Consider the following 24,265-nt stretch of genomic DNA (forward strand, 5'->3'; position numbering starts at 1 on the left):
ACTTCAAGATTTTGTTAGATTTTTTAGTTAAATTTAGTTTACGAACTAAGTTTTTTTAAATCGATTGTTTATAATCTATATTTTTAATATTTTATTAGATTTTTATTTTCCTTTTCCTTTTTACATAAGAATTAAACTTTTTTAAAATTTAAATGTTTAATAATAATTAGTTAAATTGATTTTAATTATTTGTTTGTTTTAAGATTTATTCAAAATTTGTTTTTCTTTTAAATCAATTACTCTAAGATTTTGTTAGATTTTTTAGTTAAATTTAATTTAAATTAAGTTTTTTATATATCGATGGTTTATAATCTATTTCTTCAAGATTTTATTAGATTTTTATAGTTAAATTTAATTTGAGGTACGTTTGTTTTTTTTTTCCTTTTTTAACCAAAATGATAAGAATTTAACTTTAGTTTCTTTAAAAGAAAAATAAAAAACGTCCAATGTCGTATAATTTTTTACTATTATTTTCTATTTTTCTGTTTACTCTTGACAAGCTTTGAATTTACACAAAACTGAGACGATTTGAACATAAATTCTTCTTTTTTTAAAGTTTGGATTCAAAATTTTCGATCTATATTTTTTCTTGAAAAACAACAGATCTTGCTCTAAGTTTCAACTCACTAAAAGGCCACATCTAGATTTTCTCAATCGTTTAGGGATTCAATGTAAAAAAAAAAAACGACATTTGGTCGAAATTTCTCGACATTTCCTCGACATGTTGATGACATTGGGGGAAAAACGATTTTCTCCCTCAATGTTGATGTCGAGACCGTCGACGTGTTGAGCGAAATTTTGAACATTGATATTAAGGAATCGAATTAAAAATCAATTGGAATGAGAATTTATTCTTTTATGCTATTTACGAAATAGGAATAAAAAATAATTTCTTATTATTTACTAAATGTGTCTTAAATCGTAATAGAATAAGGTATATAACAATTATTCGTATATAATTTTTTTTATTTATAGCTAATTAAAAATACTAATTTCTTTAATTAAAGTAATAATAAATTTTAATTTATTTTATTGATATATTGATAGTAAATATTTTTTTATTATAACAATTTATTTAAAATTAACCAATAATAAATAATTAAAATAAAATTACATCAACTAAAATATTTTTTTATTAGAACAACTATCATTTAATAGGAACACTTACTAAATTTGATTGTCCCAAAAATTTAATAATACTAATCAAGTCTATTTTGAAAATTTTATTGATATTAATTAGTAACAACAAAGTAAAATAAAAAAAATGTAAAAACTAAATAATAAATTTGTAATATTTTATAATACAATCACATCAAATGGTATGAATTTTTAGAAGAAGAAAATTTATGAATAGTATAAATAAAGATAATAATAAAAGTGTAAAATAATTAATTGGAGAGTTATGATCAATCTCATCAATAGAGAGGAAGGAAATGGTAAATATTATAAATAAATTATTATAAATGTGTAAGCCTCATCAATAGAGAGGAAGGAAATGGTAAATATTATAAATAAATTATTATAAATGTGTGGGCTTACGAGATAAGGAATGATAATAGATTCAATGAGATTGCAGGATTCACGAGTGGAATGGAATCACATTTATAAGGTTGTAGAAGTCAAAATGAGATCACACTTTTGAGATGGTCCCACCAATTGATTTTCTTCCTACAATTTACAAAAACACTTTGAAATTTTTTATTTTCATTAATTTGTTTCTATTTTCTTGAAAGATACTGAACTTTAAGCCTAGTTGTAACCTAAACTATATTTTTTAGATTATTTAGGAAATTGTTACTCTTAACCCTTAGATTGTTTTTTTTTCTTCTTTTTTTCACTCGTTTGCAAACGGAACGTTAATGAGGAGTATTGATATCACCGCATGAATCGTAAATACATGAATAGGATGTAAAGTTGGTTGAAGGAGAATAGAGAGACAACAAGTGTCTTAGCTTACCCCATGTGAAAATGTCTTCGTTTTAGTCTACTCAAATGCATTGAATGTCTCACAATTAAAATGGGTCGAGGAAAAGTTGGTCAAGGATTTGCAAATTTAAGAATACAGATCTTTTCAAAATTTGATTTGATCAGTTTGTGGGTATTTTTCGAAAAAAAAAAAAATTTAAGTTCACTTAACTGGTGAGATTAACAAATTTATTTTCGAATAACCAAAACAACATACGCACATATTGGTTATATAAATTTGATATGCAAAGTTATTAAATTCAATATCCTGACCTTGAAAAGCCTGATAATCCCACTCTCTGCTCATAAGCAAGAAAAAAAGGCAGATGCATAATATGCTCAAGCAGAAAGCATCTCTCTTCAAAACAAAACATGTCTGTTTTCTTGTCTGTTTAGTTCAAGTATTTACATTATTCAAACTTCCAAGTGAGAGTCTGTCATCATAAGTAGAGCTTCTCTTTTTACACTTCCTTCTGTACACTAAAAGCCTATCAACAAAAATCCCTTCCTCAACACCATCAACACTCTCTCCCCACTGTGTGTCGACTGTGGTCATCTCATCACCATACACACAAATCTCTAACCTATCCCTGAGCTTCTCGCCACAACCTATCAGACAACAGAGCATAGGCAAGACCTCGCGTGATGCTCGAGGCCACAACGACACAGAGCTGTTTTGTCGCTGAAGATTCTTAATAAGGTACAGCCTCCAAATCTTGCAATTCCCACAAGGGAGGGATTATATGGCTCGCATTTAAATTAGATGTGCTACTAATGCCTCAAAAGCTAGAGGTTAGATGATAGTAAACTTAACTCACGCAGCTACATACTTTTCAACTATCATCTATAATCTATGTCATAGTCTAGAGCGACGGATAAACTTTGTACCGGGGAATGGTGAGTGCCTGCGAGCTGAAGCAAGTGGTTGCCCATTCAGAGAGCCGTGAAATTTAATATCCCAACCTTCGACATTTTTGGGCACACAAACATCGAAGAGGAACTGGCCGAGGACGCTATGTGCACTGATGCCTGGGGGATTCGAAAGCGGAGATGTTCGTTCTTTCTGATCAGGAGAGGAAGGATGCTCCCGACCATCTTGGGACTCGGCTGAGCTCGGCAAGAAGAAGTGATCGCTTGGACCAACTGCAACTCTTCTCAAACTCTGGTTTGAATTAACTGCTGCATTCTGAAGGTCGCATATTAGTTCAGACATTTCATCACTTTCCATGCCTCTTATTTCTCCTTTTAATTGTGGAATTTTGTGGGAATAAACTGATGATGCCTTCTCAAGAAATGTGGTCACAGCAGCTCTATACTGGGCTGGATAATTCTTGTAATGACCTGACATGAAATAGATGTCACATATGGTTTGATGATAACTTTTTCCTCACTAAAAACATCACTTGAGCCACAATCATATCAATAGCCAAAGTTTTTAAGAAAATGGCCCCTTAATGTTTTAACTAATAGGAAACTAATCCTCATCAATAAAAAAAGTTTGAATTGTAATAAAAAGATGAAAAACAGGTGCCCCCTAATATTCAATAGGCATACATAGTTCAATCATCCCCCATCCCCATTAACAGGAAAGAAAAGAAAAGAAACCTTTGTAGTCAACATAAATCAGAAAGATGCTATAATATCTCCTTCATTACTTCTCTATCCATTGAACTACAGATTTGAAAGGGAAAATAAGCATCAACCTACAAATTTCTGCAGGCTAATTAGGAAAAAGTAGGACTAATCAAACATATTTGCCTAAATATACAAAGGAAAAAAAAATCATGAAAACAGGCAAGTAAAATTTACACTTTCACAAATTTCTCATAGTGAATAGCAGATCTCCTGCTATTGATCCTCAAACACATATAGTTCTCAAGAAAACTGAGAAACTATGCCTTTGTTCAATGTAAAAGTATTACCAAGCGAAGAGTCAGTTTGAGACAAACCTAAGTGCGGGGAGCCATTGAATTTTACCAGCTGAACATCAGCCCCTAGTTCTTGGATACTCTTGGTGAAATTACAAATAATTTCATATGGAGCAAGGTCATCCTTTTCAGAGCACATAATGAGAAATGGAGCACCAAAGTTCTAATAAAACCAAGAAAACTCATTATCTTGTGAATATGAAAACCAAGTTCAGGAAGGTAAAAACTAAAAAGCAACTTGGAAGCTTACAACAGAGGAGCACAGGGTCCGCCAATACTCATCACGCTGTGAATCAAATCTAGTAAGATATAGAGCATCAAGACCAGAGGAGACGCCTTTCGCAAGCCAGGAGATAAGTTGAGATGATCCAGGCATTCTAAGAATCATTGGATGTATGGCAAATCGAGCACCCAAGTCAGTTATAAGCTCTACAGGACTGGAGTCATAAATGTGCCCAGAAACGCAAGTTCTGATCATTTGACATTCAGTCTACACAGAAAAAGAAATGAGGAAATTATGATTCAACACTAAACTTCGATTCGGTTTCACTTTCAAATCAATAACACAAGGCAGTATATGTTAAGAAAATAAAACAATGACAAACTAACCATATAAAGTGGACTGCCACATCTTCCCTCAATGATCTGTGATTTGTGTGGTAAATTTATTAAGACGGTAACAGAGGCAATAACGTTACAAATTCAATATATCAATAGAAAATTAATGCATCAAATGAAGAATTCTCTGTAATTGAACTAAGTCACCTGTAAAACCCTGCACATACAAGCCTTTGATGCACCACTTAGAGCTACAAAAACAATAGGACGCAGCTTCAGTCTTAGCTCCTATAAAGAAATACCAAAAGGAACTTATAAGTGATTCTCTACACCGCCGCACATAAGTTCATATCTGCCACTTCAACTTCAACCCAGAGTACACCATATGGGTACAAGTACAATGTATAAACAATCTTACTCAACGAATTGATAAATCATCCAACACCACTGACCTCAACAAGCTCGTTAATAACAAGAAATGCCAGTGATGTAGCCCTTTCAGGATCAAATCTGAATGTATTGTGGCAAGAAGGAACAGGGCAAGGAGTTAGATATAAATCATTCAAAAACCAAAAGAGAAATAAAAATCCGACACTGAAAGAGAGAAACCCTCTATCTGTTGAGCAGAATTGAAGAACCAGACAGGTAGATTTCGCAACCCCACCCCCGGAATTAACCCAAAATTTGGACTTCTTCGCCTCCAAGAGGATTAAACTAAGATAAGTGAGACCCAATTAGGCGAAGAGAAAGAAGAAAACTCACATATTGAGAAAATCGGCGTAGCAAACAAGGGAATTCCAGCCAAGCGAGGCGTAGAGGTCGACATACTTATCCAAGTGGCGATGCTGAATGGAAACCCAAGCGAAGAGAACCAGAATCCCTCTGCAATTTCTGACGTCATTTCTTGTCCCCCAGTAAACGCTTCCACCGCCGACGCCGCCGCCCAGCATCTCTCTCGCGCTTCCTCAACCAGAACGCACCGCAATTAAGCAGCTGCGGGGAAATTACCGTGGAGGATTGGGAGAATCGAGGTGGAGCGTGTGAGATGCACGTGGTCGACGACGAGCTTCTGAAAGACGGCGACGGTGGCGGTGGTGGATGTTGTTGGGCTGCGAAATCGAAATCGATGGTTGTTCAATAATGTGGTGGACAATGGAGATGGAGATGGAGCGGAGGAGACCATTTTCGTCTCTATTTCTCTCTCTTCATTTCTTCGTCGGAGTGGGGCCCGCTTCAGAAGTGGGGTCCACGGGAGATCCTAACCCATGGTCACTCAGCTCTCTTCCCTTTTTAAAACCTTTTCTTCTAAGGATAAGTTTTTGTCCTCGCTTCGAGGAAAACGGCGTCGCTTCATGCTTGTGGGCTTGGGCTTGGGCCTAATTTTTCTTTCATTTATGAATAATTCGATGGGACAATTGTAATACGACAATACAAATGTAGTATCATTTAGTTTTTTAAAATATAGCACTTTTTTAAATAAAAAAATTAGAGGTCTAATTTTAAAAGAAGTCTTATATATCTATAATATAGATGACTACTGATTTGTGTATGTGATATACATTTTATATATTATTGATATAGGTATCTCATATAGTTCAATACGTATGTGATATATATTTGATATACTACTGATATGAATATATGTGCATGTGATATATATCTAACATGCTACTGATACGAGTATTTGATATACTACGTATTTGATATATTAATTTTTGCTATATTTTAACATTTTAAAAATAGGTGACATATTTTGAAATACATAAAAGATTTTTGCTGCTCATTGCAAATTTTTTAATTTAATTTATTTATACATTTTTTTCAAATATTTAAACTTATAAAAAGTTACATATAATTATCTTCGCCACTACAAATTGTCAGCTTAGTTCAACGGTTAAGATCTATTGCTTCTTTTTATGCAGATATGCAATATTTGTTATCAGAGAGGTATGTTTTGACTAATTAAGTTCATTATTCTATCGTTTTTCAATATTACAATTCAAATATTGGTATGGATTTCAGCCCATAAATTTAGAGGAGGTTAATAATATTCGAATATGTTAAACTATGTTTAGGTATGAAATAATTATGCACTCGTAAATAACCATTTTAGTTTTTAACAAGTCGCTTCATGTGGTCTTTAAATTCTCATTTTGAACACGATTATGGTTCTTTTCAAATATATTATAGTGACCTTTTTTAGGGGATTTGTATATATTCACAAACATTTAATTTTGATAACATGAATAATTCCAATAAAAAATCCGAATTGAGTTGGGTGGACAAGATACATCTAAAAGTCCATAAATGTTCAACAAAAGAAAAAAAAAAGGTATGTTGGCAATTTCTATTTATTCTTTCTATTTTCTAATTTTTAACTAAAAATAAAATTGCAAGCTTCCAACACCCGTGAATTTAAGAATGATAAACACAATCTTTTTAGGTCGGAATAAATTGGAAATAAGAACAACAAACATAAAAACTTGTTTTCGTTGTTTTCAAAATTTCTATACAATTTTAAGAATATTTAAGAAATAAGAAACAATAAACATAAAAATAGTTGTTAAATACTTCAATTTCTTAATAAATTAGAATTAGAAACGGAACGACCTTTCGAAAGTCAATTAACTTAGTTTGGGCTGTGGACAGAATGCGGCCCTTTGGGCCATATTGGGCTTTGGGCCAATTGTGCCCAATGAATTCAGAAAAAGAGAGCGATAAAATAAAAGAGAAAATGGGAAAGGTTCAGCATGAAACGGCACCGTATTGAATTTGGGTAATTTTGATTTTTTGTCCCAAAAAAACAGCTCTCGCTATTGAAAGGGTTTTTGGCGAACCAGAGGCGGAGCACTGGAAATCTCCACTTTCTTCTTCCTCTCTGTTCCCAGCTCCATACGAGATTCTTCCAATGGGAAGTAACGCCGCCGCCGCCGATAAAATGGAGGAGGATCTCCGAAAGGAGATCGATGAGCTTCAACGTCAACAACGGGAGGTCCTTCTTCTTCTTTTTCCTCTTTGTCTCGGATTCCTTTTTCGTTATTTTCTTTCCCTTTTTCGGTTCATTCAGTGATGCATTGATGCTGTTTCAGATTACAGAACGGCTTCGTGATCCTCGCGGACTCCGGAGAGGGGGCTTTCCGGGACCTGGGCCGAGAAGTTTCGTCCCTAATGGACCTCGTCGGGGATTTCTTCGACCTGTAATATGACCCCTTCTTTTCTATCTGTTTTACTCGCGTACCATTTCTCTAGTAAAAGAATTCCGGGTTGTCTTCGTCGAAATGAACTAGTTGGTTGAGATGGAAACGCTGTTTTTGCCTCATGGAGCTTTGGTTTAATTGCATACGTTTGGCAATTTGGGTGGCAAACCTGATGCCTTTTCGTTGTTGATTGTATTATAATCAATGGCGGTTGTACTGATAGTTCAAGTGTTACGCTTCAGGCGGAAAGGATCGATGCTGAAGACCAGCCTCCTGCTAAGCGGCGACTATCATCTGCTGTTGTTAAGGTGAGGCTCTGAAACTGTTTCAGATTTCTGGATGGGTTGTGCTTTATTTCTTTTTGTGTTTTAGTCTAATTCCGTTGTCGCTGCGATGTTCTTTGGGTTTTGTTGCTAACTCCATAATTTAAACTGAGATAATTTAAGAGTATGGAAGACGGGCTTAGCCTCATAACTTTCTTCAAACCAAGTCTGCCATGTCGTACACTTGAATGATAAATATTTCCTCTTTACGTCTCTTTAATTTTTATTTTTAAATTCGTGAGCATAGATGGAGGAGGATGGGGAGATAAATGAAGAAGCCGATGGGAAGGATGCAATGAAGGATACATCACGGGAAGAAACTTCAGTGAGTGATACAGCCTACCAGAACGATGGGAAACAAAATCATTTGCGGCAGAGTGGTTCATTTAATAGAGTGGATGGAAATAAAAGAGCAGCTAGGATGGTAATTTTTTTTTTTTTTTTTGGTATAATTATATATTTTAATCAGCTAGAGTATGCTTTGGTTTGGCATCCCGCACCAGAAATCTCATTGTAATGTTTTCTAATTTCTATTAGGATTTCGAAGTTCCAGCTGCAGAGCACATTCCAAGGGTGCTGCCTAAGAATGAGGATCCTAGCTTAGTTAGCAGGAACAAGAGAATGCTGGGTCAGCTTTTGGGAACATTAGAGGTATGTGTAAAATAATTGATTGGCTGAATTCATCGTTTGTATAGCATCATTTTCCAGATTCAATTCTCTAATCTTTGCGCTTGAGAGGAAAATGGAGAAAAAGTACATATTTGATGTATTTCTAATTTTTTAATTATAAATTTGGGTCCCACTACAGAGTATAATTTACTCATATATTGGCAAAAGAAATTCCAAAAAAAGGTAGTATCTGGTGACTTGGACTTTAGAGAGTTAGAGATGTCTAGAAATTTCTATATAAGCAAGTGAATACAGTGCATGGAGAACATAAAATGTAGAGGACCGGAGAGGAAAGATAAATATTAAGGTGTAGATCTTCTGCATGAAGTTGAAATTGGTGGGATTATTGGCACGAGATTTTTATGTTGATTATATCCCTAAGTGGATGCATGTACATTAAAAATATTGTGTTGCCTTACCTAGCCAAAATAAATAGGGAATAAAACTATAATGAATCAACTGTTGTAGGTTTTCAAGTGTTTCTCCTGTTGTTTGTGTGGGTTCTCTAGCATTAAGGACAACAATGCTACTCAAATTTCATGAAGAGCTGCTATCGTAACTCTCTGTCATTAACCTAATATCAATAACATTGTGTGTTGTGGGGGCAGTTTTAATAAGTCCAATTTACCAGTTTCTGGTGCTTATTCATTTTCTTTGTATAAAAACTTCAGAAATTCAGGAAAGAAGATAAGCAACTTTCAGGAAGTGAAGCTTTCATGAAAAGATCTGATTCCTTGCAAAGAGTGAGGTTTTAGACGTCCTTTTGTAAAATCTAAGTTCCTTGTATGTTTGAGGCTGATTGCCCTTTTGCTAAACTTTTTTAAGGCTGAGCAAAGAGCACGAGAGGAAAGTGAAAGATTGAGGCAACAAGAGCGTGAGCAAATTGCAGAGAAACGGAAAAGAGATCTGGTCTGTAATTTGTTGGACGACTAAATTAAATAAATGTCTATATGAGGTTTGAATGTATATAAGATTATTGTTTTTTAACCACTTCAATCTCCCACTTCTTAGATGCTCAGAGCTCGCGTGGCTGCCAAGGCAGAAGAGAAGAAGTTGGAATTACTTTTTCTTCGATGGAGCGAGCACCATAAGAAACTTAGCAATTTTATAAGGTCTGGTTTTGTTAAATTTTCATGAAAGCACAGGCTCTTTTCACTACTGAGATTACATAGCTATACCATTGATTTCACTTTCTTATTTTATGAATGCAGGTTATTTTTAATTTTGGTCCAAAAGTGTCCATATTCACATTTTATTGAGACAAAGATAAGTTTCCGTTCATGAATAGTGCTGAACTAAATTCATGGTTTTTGATTAAAAAGATACAAAAGAATACTAACTCCAATAGATGTTTCTTGTTCTGCTGGAACTTAAAATTGCATTGTAAGGTTATTTTTTCTTTATAATAGAATTCTCCTTTTTATTTTAAGGGAAACATTTCATGAATTTTGTATTTTCCAGGACAAAGACTGAACCTTCAATTCATTACTTGCCAAATAAACCATTGGACGAGGATGCAACCTTGGTTGAGCAGCGAAAAGAGGAGGTTAGTGCCTAGTTTGAATTTAATTAATTTTTTTCTTGAAAATGTGATTTTACAAAGAGAAGCCTTCTGAAAAGCATCTGCCTTAGCCTATGAGAATTGAATGCTAGTGGCACTGAAATATGAACGGGATATTTTGATTACATATTGATAACATAATATTTGTGCATCTTATTATGTTATCAATGTGTAATCAAAATAAAATGAGAGGTTAGCCTATTGACAAGGAGACATGGGGCCCTGTGGTATCATCTACTAAGGTATTGTGTTCAAATCTTCAGGCGAGATCCTTGATGTCTCTCGAGTTTGGGCCTCGGGATGGTTGGGGTGCCCCCAGTTACAGGGGTAAAAGCTAAAAAGCTATCGGTTCGGGTCATTAAAAAAATGTATATATATATATATTTGTGCATCCTCTTATCTTATACAAATATGCATTTCAGGCTTTTGCGGAATGGAAAGCCTCCAGAAGGGAGGAGTTATCCGAATATCAGAAACAGATTGGAGAACAGTATATTGCAAATGTCGAGAAAGACTTGGAGAGGTGGCAGAATGCAAGGAGAGCAAGAAAAGGAAATAATGATGTATCAAATTTGCAGGAAACCATGGACAAAGAATTGGACACCCATAGACTTGAGCATGGTCCCAAGAAAAGGAACATCCCAGGTGGTAGCAACAATGAGGACGAGGACGATGTGGAAGATATTAACGCTGGAGAAGACGACATGATAGACGACGTACTTGGTGTCGAAGATAATGGACGCAGAGGCGAGGAAGCAGCGAAACCCGAAGCTGATGGCGGCGCGAGCCCAAATGCTGATAATACTGTGCAGTAGAAGTAAGTACTTAATTTGATTTCATGAAGTAGTCCTGTGTTTGTGGTTGTACCTGTTCTGATTTGTCTTACTAGTTTTAGTCTTCTTGCTATTTGAAATATTGTTTGTGTTTGTTAGTTGGGTACAATGGGCTCCACACACTCTCTCTCTCTCTCTCTACACTTTTTTCACAGCCTTCATAGAATTTGTAGGATGCTCTTGTCATATCACCAGGATTGTCTCAAGCATGACTTGCAAAGCCTCAACTTGTTTGGACTTTCAAGTCATGAAATCAGAACTTATGTTGCCATTTTTCTTCCTATAGAATATTATTTTTGCCCTTTCCTTTTTACATGCATTGATTAAAGACTAGGCTATAGTTTAATTGCAGTTGGCCATTATAAACTTTTGATTGACCATAATTTAAGATTAACTAAAGATCTTGGATAACGATTCTGTAATTAATTTATTCCATTATCTGTTGGCATTTTGTTAGGGATAATTTTAAATGGTTGGTTTTTTAAAGACTTTAGTAAAATGTTACAAAAATTAACATGTTAGTAAAATGCTCAATCAATAGTTGACAAAGTATAGATTAATTAAAACGCATTATTTATTGATTATGGATTCACTAGTATCAGAGGTTAAGTAGTTGATGCTCTTTGGATTCTTGATTTTCTTTTTCCTATAAAGAAAATAGGAAATATGTTTAGCCAACTAGAGTACACAATCATTTATCTCTATTTACAAAATTTTATATGCAATAAAAAAAATTTTAATTTAAATTTATGGTCACATTTCAAAATGCAAAATAAATGAGATAAAAATAAAAATTAAAGCACTAAAATAATTATTTATTTAAAGTATAGAACCAAAAAAAGAATATATCTACGGACCAAAATGGTCCACGTGTTGAAAGTAGAGTGACTTAACAGAGCTGAAAGTATTTAAAAGATAAATAAGAAGTGTTTCTAACATAATTAAAACCTATTTTCATTAAAGTTATTTGATTGATGGTTGGCTCATATGAGAAGCTGAGCAGTCTGGTTCGGTTCTTGATTTTGGGGTAAATTGAATCAAAGATAAACATGCGCACCTCTAGAAAGAAATCACTTTTTTACCAGCGAAATATCTTTATAATTTTAAGATGTTTTTGGAGCAAATATTTTAGTATTATTATTTTCTTTGAAAAATTGTTTTAATATAGTACAACACGTAGGGTTGTCAAAAAAGTGTTAGTATAAAGGACGCTACTCGTGGAAATAATGTATTTTGGTAAAGAGGGTTTAATAATATGATGTATTGGTGTTTTGATTTTGATGTTTCAAAAGTGGTTTTAATCTTAATTAGATATGCTTTTCCATGATTGCTATTTACTTAATATTGAGAAATTATTAAAATAACAATTTAAATTTAAAAAATTGCAAAAAAAAAAAAGAAAAACTACATATATACACACATGCAAAAAAAAAAAAAAATCGAATTGAATCTGCACACTATATGTTGTACTAAAAAGAATCTCATTTAACTCTGAAGAGCAACAACACAAAATGAAAATTTGTAACCGAGCTAAAATTTCAATTGCAAAAACTATCTTCTTTCATGTAATTATGAACAATATCCAAAATAAAAAGAAAAAAAAAAGAAAAAAAGAAAATAGAGTCAGAAACTTTTTCTTTCAACACATTGTGGGTTTTCCTTTATTTCAGTATTAAGCAAAGTAGCCAAAGCAAGCACCGTCACTGTGTCTGCAATCCCCTCTCTCTCTCTCTCTCTCTCTCTACAAAAGCGTAGAACTCACCGGAGAACAGACCGGCCGGCAGAGTATGGAGGAGCAGATGACGTCAATACCTAAGGTGAACGCCGGCAACACGCGTCGTCCTCTTCCACCGCCGCCGTCAAGAGCTCCTCTGAACGGAGGACCGAACAATCACCGCCCTCTTCCGCCGCCGCCTTCCAGAGCTCCATTAAATGTTCACAACACTACTCACCGTTCTCCTCCATTGCCACCGTCAAGGCCGAATTCCGGCCGTCAGAATGACCGCTATCAGTCGCCGCCGGCCTCTCGCCGCCAACATTTTGGTTACGACACGGCATCCTCCTCCTCCTCGTCGGCTTCCTTCCGAGGCTGCTGCTGCTGCCTCTGCCTCCTCTTCTCCTTCATCGCTCTCCTCGTTCTCGCGATCGTCCTCGTCGTCGTCCTCGCCGTCAAGCCTAAAAAGCCCCAATTCGATCTCCAGCGAGTCGGCGTACAATACATGGGGATAACCGCTCCGAATCTCTTCTCCCTATCCTCCGCCGACACCGCCACAACGACGGCGGCGACGGAGACCTCCGCATCGCTGTCACTCAACATCCGATTGCTGTTCACCGCCGTGAATCCGAACAAAGTCGGAATCAAATACGGCCAATCGAAATTCACAGTGATGTACCGCGGGATTCCGTTAGGCAGAGCAATAGTGCCTGGATTTTACCAAGAGGCGCACAGCGAGAGAGAGGTGGAGGCGACAATCGCCGTCGATCGGGTGAATCTTCTGCAGGCCGACGCCGCCGATTTGATCAGAGACGCATCGCTGAACGATCGCGTGGAACTTAGGGTTTTGGGCGAGGTTGGCGCGAAGATCCGCGTCTTGGAAATTGATTCTCCCGGCGTTCAGGTCCGTTTCTTTTTCTTCCCCATTTTTGTCTTATTTTATTTTAGTCATTTTCAACTTTTCTTGAAGTATTTTTTGAGCTAATGAAATTGAATCATGAATGAGCGATACTAATTGGTTAATTACTGTAAATCTAAAAGGAAAAGGAAAAGGAAAAGATAATTAGATTATAATAGTTTTGTTTGGATATTTTGAAGCAATTTATTATGCTGGTATATAATTGAGAAGTTTGCTGAGTGATTGGTTTTAGATTCTTTGTGATAAAAGGAAAATATTTGGGGACAAAATAAAAAGAAAATAAAATCTTGTGTAAGAATGTTGCACTAATAATATGGGGTACTGTTTCTTTTGACCCCACACTGAAGAAAATGTTGAAAAAGTGCTAACTGGTTATTATTAATCTTTGTTACTAACCATAGTTAAAAATTTTGACTATTAAAAAGATAAAATTATATTTTATTTTAAAACATTGTGTATATTATTAGTTTAGGTTTTTTTTTTCTCGGACAAGTTTCGTTGTGGATTCGAATTCACAACCTCTTAATTGGAAATATATGTCAATTATCGTCGAGTTATATTCGCTTTGACGAGTTTACGTTCTCTTTTAGTTCTAAAAGTTTTGGTCAAGGAAATGTTTTAGTGTTTATAATTATTGTTCCATAACCTTCGAGATTTGCTTTTTTATAATAAACATGTGTGTCAAACATTTATGGTGTGAATTAAAATGTAACATTTAAAAATTTAAGAATAATCACAAAATTTAATAATTAGAATTTAAAACTAATTTAGACATGTTTTAAGTTAATCCAAATAAACGGTTAAATTAAAATGTAGCATGCTCAACTAGGTAAAACAATAGGAAAATGTTTTCAAGTAATGGGTCGAATAATATTAAGAAAATACATCCAAATAATCCTCAAATAATCATATTAATTAATTTATATTTAATAATAATTATTAAACTGAAATTACATATAAAAAGTTAATAAATAGTCAAAAAGAAAAAAAGTCGTCCAAAGTCAAGTGAGAAAAATCGGGAAACCGTTGTTCAAGGAAACGGTGCCGATTAATTGCTTTACTTTTAAGCGGCCATTCAGGGAGGCGCCAAATTGGTGGGCCACACCGACTGAGCCAAACTACTTTTTTTTTTCAACCCTTTCACATTTGTAATTTATTTTACCTACTTTACCCTTATTCTTATCCTTCCCTATTCATCTGGGTAACATATAATTAATATGTGACATTGTTTTTAATTAGTCGAGTCCTTAAGCTATAAAATATTTTGATTTCGACTTTGAATTATGCTTATTTTTAATCCTCGATTTGATTAAATGAAAGCACAATACTCCATTTCTTAAAGTTTAAATGATATTGTATGATCTGGTAGTTTGTTTGATAGATTATAAATGAATGTTGGGTAGGATTAGATTTAGGAGTTAGCTGGGAGAAGGTAATATGACACTGGGAGAATAAAAATTTAGATAAGGTATTATTGTTGGTTTATGTAATTAGAATGAAGGGGACGATTTATCTTTGCTAGTAAAAAAAAAATAAGGATTAAGATAATCAAGTTGGATATCCGAATCATTTCACACGGATGAATAATTGGTTGGATCTTATCAAGTAACTATTGAAAAAATGGGTTAAAGTACTCTAATTATTGAAACTTATTTGAGTAGTTTTTCCAATGTTAGTAACTATGAAAAATTATTGCTCCATGTAAACCAATGGGGCCTTCATAAATGCATATAATAATAACTTGAAAATACATGAAAATTAACCCTCATGTGTCCTGTCCAAAGAGGCTATGATTAATTAAGAGGGAATGAGTTTAAAACCCACAATGACTACCTATTTTAGGAATGATGTTGTAGGGTTAGTGGCTCGGACATTCACAGATATCAAGAAAAAGACATGAAAATAAGACATGAAAATTTAGTGTTAATTCCGTTGAACTATCCTCATTTTGGTAAATAGGAGACTTTTTCTTACCTTCTTATTCGTTCTACTTTAATTGTGTTAAAGATAGCTGTATGATTCTAGGCTAATAAGAAATTAAATAGGAGCTCTTGTTTATGGGTGTGTAATCAAAATCAAAATATGAAGAAGAAATTGAAATTGGTGACAGGTGTCAGTGGATTGCTCTATAGTGATAAGTCCAAGGAATCAGTCATTGACTTCCAAGCAATGTGGATTTGATGGGTTGAGTCTATGATTCTTTGCCCCCACTTCTCTTCTGAGTGTTCTGACCAGTTTCTTCTTCTACACCATTCTCTTTCTTCTTCACTCTCTGCTATTTTATACTCAACAGAGACGGAATGATGAGAGGGAAAAAGAAAAATGTACACAAAATGAAAAAAAAAAAAAAGAACAGTGAGTAAAAGTAGCAAGCAATCCTTCTGAATCTCATCACATGGAAGGAGTCACTCAAAAGCAATGCTTTTCTGATTCCCAATATCATAAACAAAAAGAATGAGAGAATCAGAAAAGTTTATTCTTTTATATTTTGGGAAGTTTGTAATGAGTTTCATCCTCTCATTCACTTGTGCTTTTTTGTTGATCAATTCAATGTTTAGTTGATTCTTGATAATGGTTGATTTTGAACCTAATTCTTTAGTTTATAAGTGGATTGGAATTGATTTGAGTTTGGTAGAACCTATATCGGAGAAATATAACAACAGATCATGAGTCTTAGGTATAGAATAAGTTAGTATATGATTTCAGTTCTTAAATTTGTGCTTGCTTTTTACTCAACATTTTGATCTTTCTAGTTGTTGAATTCTATTTGTTTTTTCTCTTTGAATGAATGGATGAAAGGGACCTCACATATATTTTTAATACATGTGAAGGGGAGAATTTGAACTCTTGATTTTTACTTTTTTTTAAATAAATGTTTTAGCTAGTTGAACTTAGTTCAGGTTGGCGGACATCATACTATTTATTCTTTATAATTACACTATTATTTTGAGTTTAAATGTGCAGTCGGACTACGATTTTAACTTTTAATAATGATCAAAATGAAAAATAGATAAAGATTTCCAAACCAAAATTGGGCTTTTTGGGAACTCAAAGGTTAGAATGAAAAATAATACAATTTGAGGGCTAAAATTATAATTAAAGTTAATAAACCTATTGAACCAACCATTTGGTGGCAAATACCTTCCATTTGTTGAACCAAGAACTCGGCCCTTAAAACATAGTTTGTTGCACCAAAAACCCATGTGACATTCTTACAAATTTTAAGGTTCACAAAATTGATACTTACTTGATTCACCCTTCCCAGAGAGATGTGGACAAAATAATTTAGAATTAGGATCTTCTTTAAAATAAAAATTATGTTACAAATCTTTTTAATATGACTATTTCAACATTTTAAAATATTTGCATAAGGAAAAAAAAAACATCAAAAGAAGAATGTTATATCATTCCCTTAGGAACTGTTTGATTATAATTTTTTTTAGTACGGCAAATATGGGGTGTGAGACTTACCTCTAATCTTGAAAGAAAAGTAAGTAACTTTATGACTAAATTATGTTCGATTGTAACATTTTTGTAAAAATATTTGTTTATTGATTTGTTTGATTGGATTTTAAAAGTAAATACCATTGTGTTCCAAATTACTATTCATCATTTTAGGAAAGTAAAACTTCAATTCTTCTAAAAAAATCAAATAAATAAATAACTATCCTAAACTTTGGTTTCAAGTAAAAAACTATATTTGAGAATATTCTCTGAACAACCCTTTAGCATTCCTTCTCACAAATCACAAATGCTAAATCTACTTCCAAATTATTAATTAAAATAATTTCCCAAACTACTCCACTTTTGGCATAATCTTAAAAGACTACCATTTCCTTTTTATATAAAGAAAAAAAAAACCTTACCATGCATCCAAGAAGCATCTTTGAGATTCAACAACTCATATCATATCAACTTTATGGCAACTTTTGGACAAAAAAACCAATACCCTTTTCTTTTTTTTCTTTTTTTTCTTTTTACTTTATTGTCTTAACTTTTGAGAGAGAGAGAGAGGGGTAAAAAGGACTTTTGCCTTCATTCCTTTAGAAGTTTTGGAGTTGCACATGTAAGAGCTGTTATGAGGGAGATGTCCCAGTTACAAATTAACTTTTACATCAATGGCACAACAATAACAACTATTTCACTAACCTAACCCATGAAATGACAGAAGAGGAAGACAACTAATAGAGTGAAATCCAAAAGTTAAAGTGAAAGAAGAAAAAAAGAGGCATAAAAGTGGGTGTTGTTACTTTCTTTTTGCTTTCTAGCCATCATATGCATAGGGGCTTTGGATCCTTTTCTTTATTCACAAGCCAATTTGGTATCAAAGCTGCTCAAGCATATTGCAAAGGCCTGAAAAGCGGAGAGCGGATATCGATAGTCCATCGTGAACATGTCTTTACCGACCTTCCCGAACTGCAGAATGATCTTGTCGTGCTCTGGGGGGCCTGGTTGGGATGGCGTTGGAGCGCCAGCGGCTGGCTGTGTTGCTGCGATCAACTGAAAGTTCTTAACTGATGCAACGGTTACTCGCCCGCGAAAGTTGAGGCACCAACATTGCAGCTGTTCGTGCCATCTTGGGGGCTTGTTTTTCAGAACCAAAGGTCTCATCTTCCCCTCCTCCTCGCCATCCAAGGCTGCCCTTCCAATTTCTGAAAATCTAGCGCTACTGAACTCCATGGAATGATCTAGTGCTTTGGAGAACGATGCACTCCGAAAAGAGTCGTCGAGGCAGCTGGGAGGGAGGAGCTCTGGTTGGCCTGGAACGCTGCCGCCTGCATCGAGAGCTGCCACTGGTATTGAGTGCATTATACAATGCATTCTCCGGGGTCCCCGTGTGCCTAAAACGTTTAGTTCATAACTTATGTGGGCTATGTTGTAACTGCCAGTTGGGACTTTTGGCGAGACCTTTTTGGAATAAAATCTACGGCTAGTTTTCCCGGGAGGAGGAAGCGGGGCAGCAGTGTATGGAGGTTGAGTATCATAGACAATAAATTTTGTTCCAAGAAAATTCGACCTGGAAACAAACAAGAAAACTGAATCAGGAAAGAAATATCAATAAACCCTTCACATGAATACCGCGAATAATTAAAATTTCCCATAAAGATTTGACAGAAAAATAGAGCATTGGAAAGCCGCCATGAAGAACTAAACTCATAATTCAAAACTTCACCAATATTGAATCAAATTAAATCATAGAAACCAGAGAAAATGGAATGTTAGTTATCAACCTAAGTCTTGCAACTGAAAAATAAGCAGACTATATTTCTAAGCAGTTCGTGGATTGTAGTCTCACCTCAGTTTTCCGACGTAAGAGCTACTTGATCTCGAAATATTATCCGCATCCATCGAGATAATGTACTCTGTGCTAGTAGTTCTTCGCGTACGCTTTGCAGAAAGAAGAAATTTCCCATTTTCAACCAGCAGAGCTGCATGATGGAAGCACCAGAAATTATAAGCATAATAAAATGTTCAACAATATGGGACTAGCAGCAGAACAAGAGGCCAAATGATATCACAAAACATGATCATTCAGAATTTCTTCTTCACAGCAAATTGATGGAACGCAAGAAACACGTAAAGCTTCAACGTGCCTTACATCACAAACAAGTGAATGGAAGCAAGGAATATAGTTCCCATATGCTACAAACTGATATGAGGCTAATCCGTTTACGATGACAGATAAAAAACGAATATAATAAAAAGATTAGCACAAACAAAATCAAAGAAATAAACATATTTCGTACCAGGGCTAAGACACAGGTAGAGGTGGTATGTTAGGTTGGATTTATCCCTCTTAATGAAGCACTGTACAGATGTATCGCGCGGACCAGGCTATAAAATTTAAAAAGAAAAAAAGCAGTACAATGAGTATGCAACTTGTGATATTTCAGCCCAATGAACTTCTCTTCTAGATATATTAAAAGAAATGCCGTATACTGAAAAATGTACCTGCTTCAGTGATACAGGGAAGGTAAGCTTCCCACAAATTTCCGGGCCTTTAACTATCTCCTTGCACATAATCCTCCAAGAACGACATACTGCAGCACAAGCAACAACATTCCTTCGTGTGGGCCATGTGCTTTCACTCTCTTCAAGTCTACGAATGACATCATAAAGCAGCTCGGGTGGAAGACTAGCCCAGCAGCCATTCTGAACGACAGGAGGCTGGTCGTGTAGATCATTTAAGGATGATGCATTGGACTTTCCTCTATGATGGCCACTCAGCCTGACCTCAAATCCCCGTCTAGATAAGCTCCCAATGCTATCCCTCACATCACGAACTATACTTCGGAACGACATTTTACAGGAATGAAGAAACTGATGATATTAAATCTCCACACCCCTTCAACAATTCCTTGGTAGATTATATACCACTTGTCATGTGCCTATGGCTGCCAATGGATACAAAGCAAACTCATAAAAGTGCCTCAGAATCTTGTAAATGAAGGCTAAAAGATGAAATAAAAATTTCAAGAAAGGAGCCAAAAGTGAAAAGAAAAGGGATAAGTGTCTCTAAAAAGCTGCTTTAGGATGCACCATAAAGTCTAAAGAGGCAAGTTTAACAAGCATAACTCAATCAGGCTCTTTATTCTCATCTTTAGCTGTAACCAACTAGCTCTAAAAATGGAAAAGTAAGACTAACTATCCCATAAATCCCAAAAGCAAATCCATCAAAAATAATATCCTTCTAATCTTACAGAAATTACATAGATCTAAAACAAAATAGAATCTGAACCTCTCCAACCCAAATAGAAACTGAAGCCACCAGTCTCTTCCCATCCATTTATAGAGAAAAATCTAACACAATTACAAAGAAATTGCAGCAAATTACCAACAGAATGAACAAATTTGGTCAAAATTTTACATCTGGAGGAGCCTACATGACTAAATGAACTAACAGAACAAACTGGCAAGAATTAAGAAGAACCTATTTCCTGTAAATCACAAAACCAAACGATTCAGGTTGTTCATCTGTACCATTAAGCTAGAACACAAACCTGTAAAAGATGCTTCAGGCGCAATCAGGGAGCTAAAATCGGATCAAGCTCTCCAGCTCACAAGAAACGGTGAAAGATCTGCCAGTAAAAGAAAGGATGAGGAGCACAGAAATTTCAACTTTTTTTGCACAGAGACAAAAAAACGAAGCTGGGTGAGAGGGCTTTCTCATTAAAATCACAAGGGGAGAAAAAACCCCAGAAAAATTTAGGCAAAACCCATCATCAGGAAAGCTGAGAACCCAACATTTTGAGACGAAATCAGGGGGTTTCAGAATCTGGGAAAATGTTTGAAAAGTAAAAGGGGAAGGGAGTAGATTTGAAGAAGAACAGAAGTGGGGTCTGTAGACCGAACCTGAACAAAGACTGGCAGAGCTCCTTTGCCACAAAAGAAAGGGAAATCCAAAACGAAAACCAGTCAACTTTTTGGCTAAGTATCGGAGGAAACCAAGCTATGGCATGAACAACGAAATCCCAGAAATGGAAACAGAAGAAAAGAGGAAATAAATAAATAAAAGCTTGGATCAGAACATTACACCCTTTATCAGTCGTCTCAAAAAAGTCTCTCTCTCTCTCTCTCTCTCTCGTGCGGACCCCAAAGGCTCATTGAATTTAGCTCACAATCAAGGACCGAAGAAAAATAGCTACAGTGTTGTTTTCCATTCCTTTCCACCCAAGATTTATTTTTGAAGTGAAATTCCTCATCTCTTACAAAATTTCTTTTCAATCTGATTTCTGAATTAATATAATTCCACTAACAGTTCATCACCAAATGGGCATTTGACTTTTCCCGTGTAATGTCTGATGAGAGGAGAAAAAAACTTTTGGAGAGGAGTTTTGATCGGGTGCGGCTGTTCCTACTGAATCACTCTATGTGGTCAATTGTTTGTACTTTCCATTACTTGATTGCTTCTCCTCTCCCATGTGATCTTATTCCTTTTCCCTTTCTTTTCAATACATTAACCAAAATAATAATAATAATAATTTGTCTTTTCTTTTTCTTTTTTTCCTTCTTTTTAGTTTTTAGTTAAGTAATGATAATACAATTTCTTAATAATTTCATGTCTTAAAATTGTTAGTAGTATAGTAAAGTCAAAACCATTCTTTTTCCAATTAAAGGATATTTTACTTCAATTCCTAGCTTTTTCTTGCCGCATCTTTTAATTTCCATTTTTATATAATTATTTTTAAATAGAATAATGTTGGTTATACTTTTATCTGTTTTTAATTTTAAAATGAATGGACTTTAAGTATGTTAAATAAAAGTTCATAAATGAAAGTGAAAAATGATATGAATTATTATCTAGGTAACTAAATGAACAAAAGACAACAAAAAAAATCTTAATTATGAAACTTAGAATTCATTTAAAAAAAAATAAATTAGAATAAGGATTATGATGAATGGCTTGATCAAGATCGAGACTAAGATTCATGAACTCATCTATGACATATGAGACAAATGAATGTCATTCAAAACAAAAAGGTTCATATAAGGCATACCAAACAGTGCTCCTACCTATATCTAGTTGGAGACGCGAGCTTATACAGTGGTACATCATTGTCTCGTAATGACTAATGTTTCACGTCATATTACTCTCACGTAGCAATATAAAGATAACATATTATCTACCCGATTTATTTAAACAAACTAAGGTATGCTTTTGAATTCATATAGCTTAGTCAGTTAACCTTATAATCAAGTCCCAAACAAACGATTTGTCATGACGAAAGTCAACTTATGTTCTACGATCGAATGGTTGAGGAGAGAATTACTGACTTATATTCTTAAGGAAATTATAAACATTCATTCAATATCTTATACTCCATGATCGTTGTTAACAAATGGATGAATCGAGGTATACATATAAATCACCTCTAAACCTCTGTCAATGTTATGCAAGATTTTCATCCAATGCACCAACAAAAATTTAACAGACTAACATAAAACAAACTTGTGAACCGTAACAAAATATTCAAAATTATAAAATTTAGGGCAAAATATATTTTTGGTCCATGAGATTTGATGTAGGTGTCTATTTGGTCCCTGAAGTTTCAAAATGAACACTTTTGGATCCATGAGATTTAAAGTAGGTGTCAACTTGGTCCCTGGAGTTTTAAATGAACATTTTTGATCCCTTAAGTTTGAGAAATAGTTCTAAATGATTTTTTTTTACTATTAATTAACTAATATTAAAATGACGTGACAAATTGCAATTAAATTGTTTATTGTAGTTGCTGATGTGACAAATTATATTAATTAAATAATATATGTGTAGGTGATGGTGCTTTTTCCCTCATCTCCTCATCTTTTCCTCTCTCTTTTTCTTACCCTTTTCCGGTGACCACCACGTCTTTGCTGCCGCCGTCCGCCATTCATACCAGACATATATCATTTAATTAATATAATTTGCCAGATCAGCAACTACAATAAACAATTTAATTGCAATTTATCACGTTGTTATAATATTAGTTAATTAACAGTAAAAAAAAAATCAGGAACCATTTTGAACTATTTCTGAAACTTTAGGGACCAAAAGTGTTTATTTTAAAACTTCAGAGACCAAGTTGACACCTACTTTAAACCTCAAGGACTAAAAGTGCTCATTTTGAAATTTCAGGGACCAATTAGACACCTATCTCAAACCTCAGGGACTAAAAGTGTTCATTTTAAAACTTCAAGGACCAAGTAGACACCTACATCAAACGTCAGGGACCAAAAATGTATTTTGTCCTGAAATTTAAAACGAGATATGTACGCATCTATCTCCTAAAAAAAAAGGAAGAAATAAGAAATACCTACGCATCAAAACTTTTGAGAAAGAAATGGTCAAAATAACCATAATTGAATTTCAAAATTCACACATTTTAAATATTTACCTAGAGAGATTTAAAAAAAAAAAACAAAAAAACATAACAAACCACGTATGTTTGAACACGGTTGAAGTGACCAAATGCCCTTTGGTATTTTGTTATTTTTTTATTTTCTCCAAAGTTTCTGTCAATAAAATATATATTAAAAAAAAGGCACTTCATTCATCAACTAACTCCACCCTCTCCCAAGTCATCCCCCCAACTACAAATTTCATACCAACCATTGAAAAAAAAACATTTATTACCATTCTTCCATTTCTGATTTTATTTTTGATTTTTGGTCCCGGTTTATTTTGATATTTATACTTTCAATTTTTATTAATCTTAGTCAATTTCAAAAGGTCTGTATTGGTCTTGTACTCTTACAAAGTGATTATTTTGGTTTTTGATAAAAATTTTATATACAATAAAAAAATTTTTAATACAAATTTATGGTTAAATGTTAAGAAATTTGATGAGTGAAATGTCACACTAAAATTGTGATATAAAGAAATGAGATAAAAATAAAAGACGGTAAAAATGATATCTTTTTATAAGTTCATAATCTAAAATAGAAGTTTCAAAGTAGAGTAATTAAAATGAATAAACATTAAAAATTAAATATAGGACTAAAATGAATATTTTAAAAATACAATGACAGAAATAAATCAAGATCGAACCTATAAAAATAAAAAAAAGCAACAAAAATATTTAAATCTTTATTTTTCAAAAAAGCAAGAAAAAAAAAGT

General features: G+C 34.1%; 4 protein-coding genes across 7 annotated transcripts; 2 read left to right on the top strand and 2 right to left on the bottom strand.

The window, feature by feature from the left end:
* Positions 1-2,324: 2,324 nt before the first annotated feature.
* LOC111017731 (peptide methionine sulfoxide reductase (Protein of unknown function DUF829, transmembrane 53)) lies at positions 2,325-5,633 on the bottom strand. Its single transcript, XM_022293576.2, has 7 exons — positions 5,214-5,633; positions 4,904-4,961; positions 4,659-4,739; positions 4,503-4,538; positions 4,144-4,383; positions 3,915-4,056; positions 2,325-3,306 (listed from the first exon to the last, which is right to left on the bottom strand). Exons 1-7 carry the CDS (start codon positions 5,399-5,401, stop codon positions 2,822-2,824), a joined length of 1,230 nt encoding a protein of 409 aa, XP_022149268.1. The 5' UTR covers positions 5,402-5,633; the 3' UTR covers positions 2,325-2,821.
* A 1,616-nt stretch (positions 5,634-7,249) lies between these two features.
* Positions 7,250-11,347, top strand: LOC111017721 (protein-protein interaction regulator family protein). Its single transcript, XM_022293565.2, has 10 exons — positions 7,250-7,443; positions 7,541-7,648; positions 7,891-7,956; positions 8,219-8,395; positions 8,509-8,622; positions 9,312-9,383; positions 9,466-9,549; positions 9,652-9,752; positions 10,102-10,186; positions 10,624-11,347. Exons 1-10 carry the CDS (start codon positions 7,360-7,362, stop codon positions 11,014-11,016), a joined length of 1,284 nt encoding a protein of 427 aa, XP_022149257.1. The 5' UTR covers positions 7,250-7,359; the 3' UTR covers positions 11,017-11,347.
* A 1,190-nt stretch (positions 11,348-12,537) lies between these two features.
* Positions 12,538-16,239, top strand: LOC111017646 (uncharacterized). The gene is made up of 2 exons (XM_022293464.2): positions 12,538-13,652; positions 15,778-16,239. The coding sequence occupies exons 1-2, from the start codon at positions 12,822-12,824 to the stop codon at positions 15,862-15,864; spliced, it is 918 nt and encodes a 305-aa protein (XP_022149156.2). The 5' UTR covers positions 12,538-12,821; the 3' UTR covers positions 15,865-16,239.
* Positions 16,240-17,684: 1,445 nt separating this feature from the next.
* Positions 17,685-21,365, bottom strand: TLP10 (tubby like protein 10). 4 transcript variants are annotated; one of them, XM_022293551.2, is made up of 6 exons: positions 21,202-21,365; positions 20,669-20,746; positions 19,620-20,062; positions 19,415-19,502; positions 18,964-19,096; positions 17,685-18,684 (listed from the first exon to the last, which is right to left on the bottom strand). In XM_022293551.2, exons 3-6 carry the CDS (start codon positions 19,968-19,970, stop codon positions 17,970-17,972), a joined length of 1,287 nt encoding a protein of 428 aa, XP_022149243.1. In that variant the 5' UTR covers positions 19,971-20,062; positions 20,669-20,746; positions 21,202-21,365; the 3' UTR covers positions 17,685-17,969. The 4 variants fall into 4 exon arrangements, with proteins under 4 accessions (XP_022149243.1, XP_022149242.1, XP_087973959.1 ...); XM_022293550.2 differs by lacking the exon at positions 21,202-21,365 and adding an exon at positions 21,021-21,187; XM_088117833.1 differs by lacking the exon at positions 21,202-21,365 and having other exon boundaries at positions 20,669-21,187.
* Between the last annotated feature and the right edge of the window lie 2,900 nt (positions 21,366-24,265).

Source organism: Momordica charantia (genome assembly GCF_013281855.1).
Source record: "Momordica charantia cultivar OHB3-1 chromosome 10 unlocalized genomic scaffold, Mcharantia_2.0 BLBB01000010.1, whole genome shotgun sequence".
Lineage (NCBI taxonomy): Eukaryota > Viridiplantae > Streptophyta > Magnoliopsida > Cucurbitales > Cucurbitaceae > Momordica > Momordica charantia.

Bases quoted from the DNA above. Each gene is read 5' to 3' on its own strand.
- LOC111017731 (XM_022293576.2), bottom strand. From the start codon at position 5,401: ATGCTGGGCGGCGGCGTCGGCGGTGGAAGCGTTTACTGGGGGACAAGA. The intron at 4,384-4,502 runs GTTAGTTTGTCA...TTTTCTGTGTAG, and splicing joins GTGGCAGTCCACTTTATATG to ACTGAATGTCAAATGATCAG. The intron at 4,057-4,143 runs GTAAGCTTCCAA...TGGTTTTATTAG, and splicing joins GGACCCTGTGCTCCTCTGTT to AACTTTGGTGCTCCATTTCT.
- LOC111017721 (XM_022293565.2), top strand. From the start codon at position 7,360: ATGGGAAGTAACGCCGCCGCCGCCGATAAAATGGAGGAGGATCTCCGA. The intron at 8,396-8,508 runs GTAATTTTTTTT...AATTTCTATTAG, and splicing joins ATAAAAGAGCAGCTAGGATG to GATTTCGAAGTTCCAGCTGC. The intron at 9,550-9,651 runs GTCTGTAATTTG...CCCACTTCTTAG, and splicing joins AGAAACGGAAAAGAGATCTG to ATGCTCAGAGCTCGCGTGGC.
- LOC111017646 (XM_022293464.2), top strand. From the start codon at position 12,822: ATGGAGGAGCAGATGACGTCAATACCTAAGGTGAACGCCGGCAACACG. The intron at 13,653-15,777 runs GTCCGTTTCTTT...AATTGGTGACAG, and splicing joins TTGATTCTCCCGGCGTTCAG to GTGTCAGTGGATTGCTCTAT.
- TLP10 (XM_022293551.2), bottom strand. From the start codon at position 19,970: ATGTCGTTCCGAAGTATAGTTCGTGATGTGAGGGATAGCATTGGGAGC. The intron at 19,503-19,619 runs GTACATTTTTCA...TAAATTTTATAG, and splicing joins TCCCTGTATCACTGAAGCAG to CCTGGTCCGCGCGATACATC. The intron at 19,097-19,414 runs GTACGAAATATG...TCCATCATGCAG, and splicing joins CTACCTGTGTCTTAGCCCTG to CTCTGCTGGTTGAAAATGGG.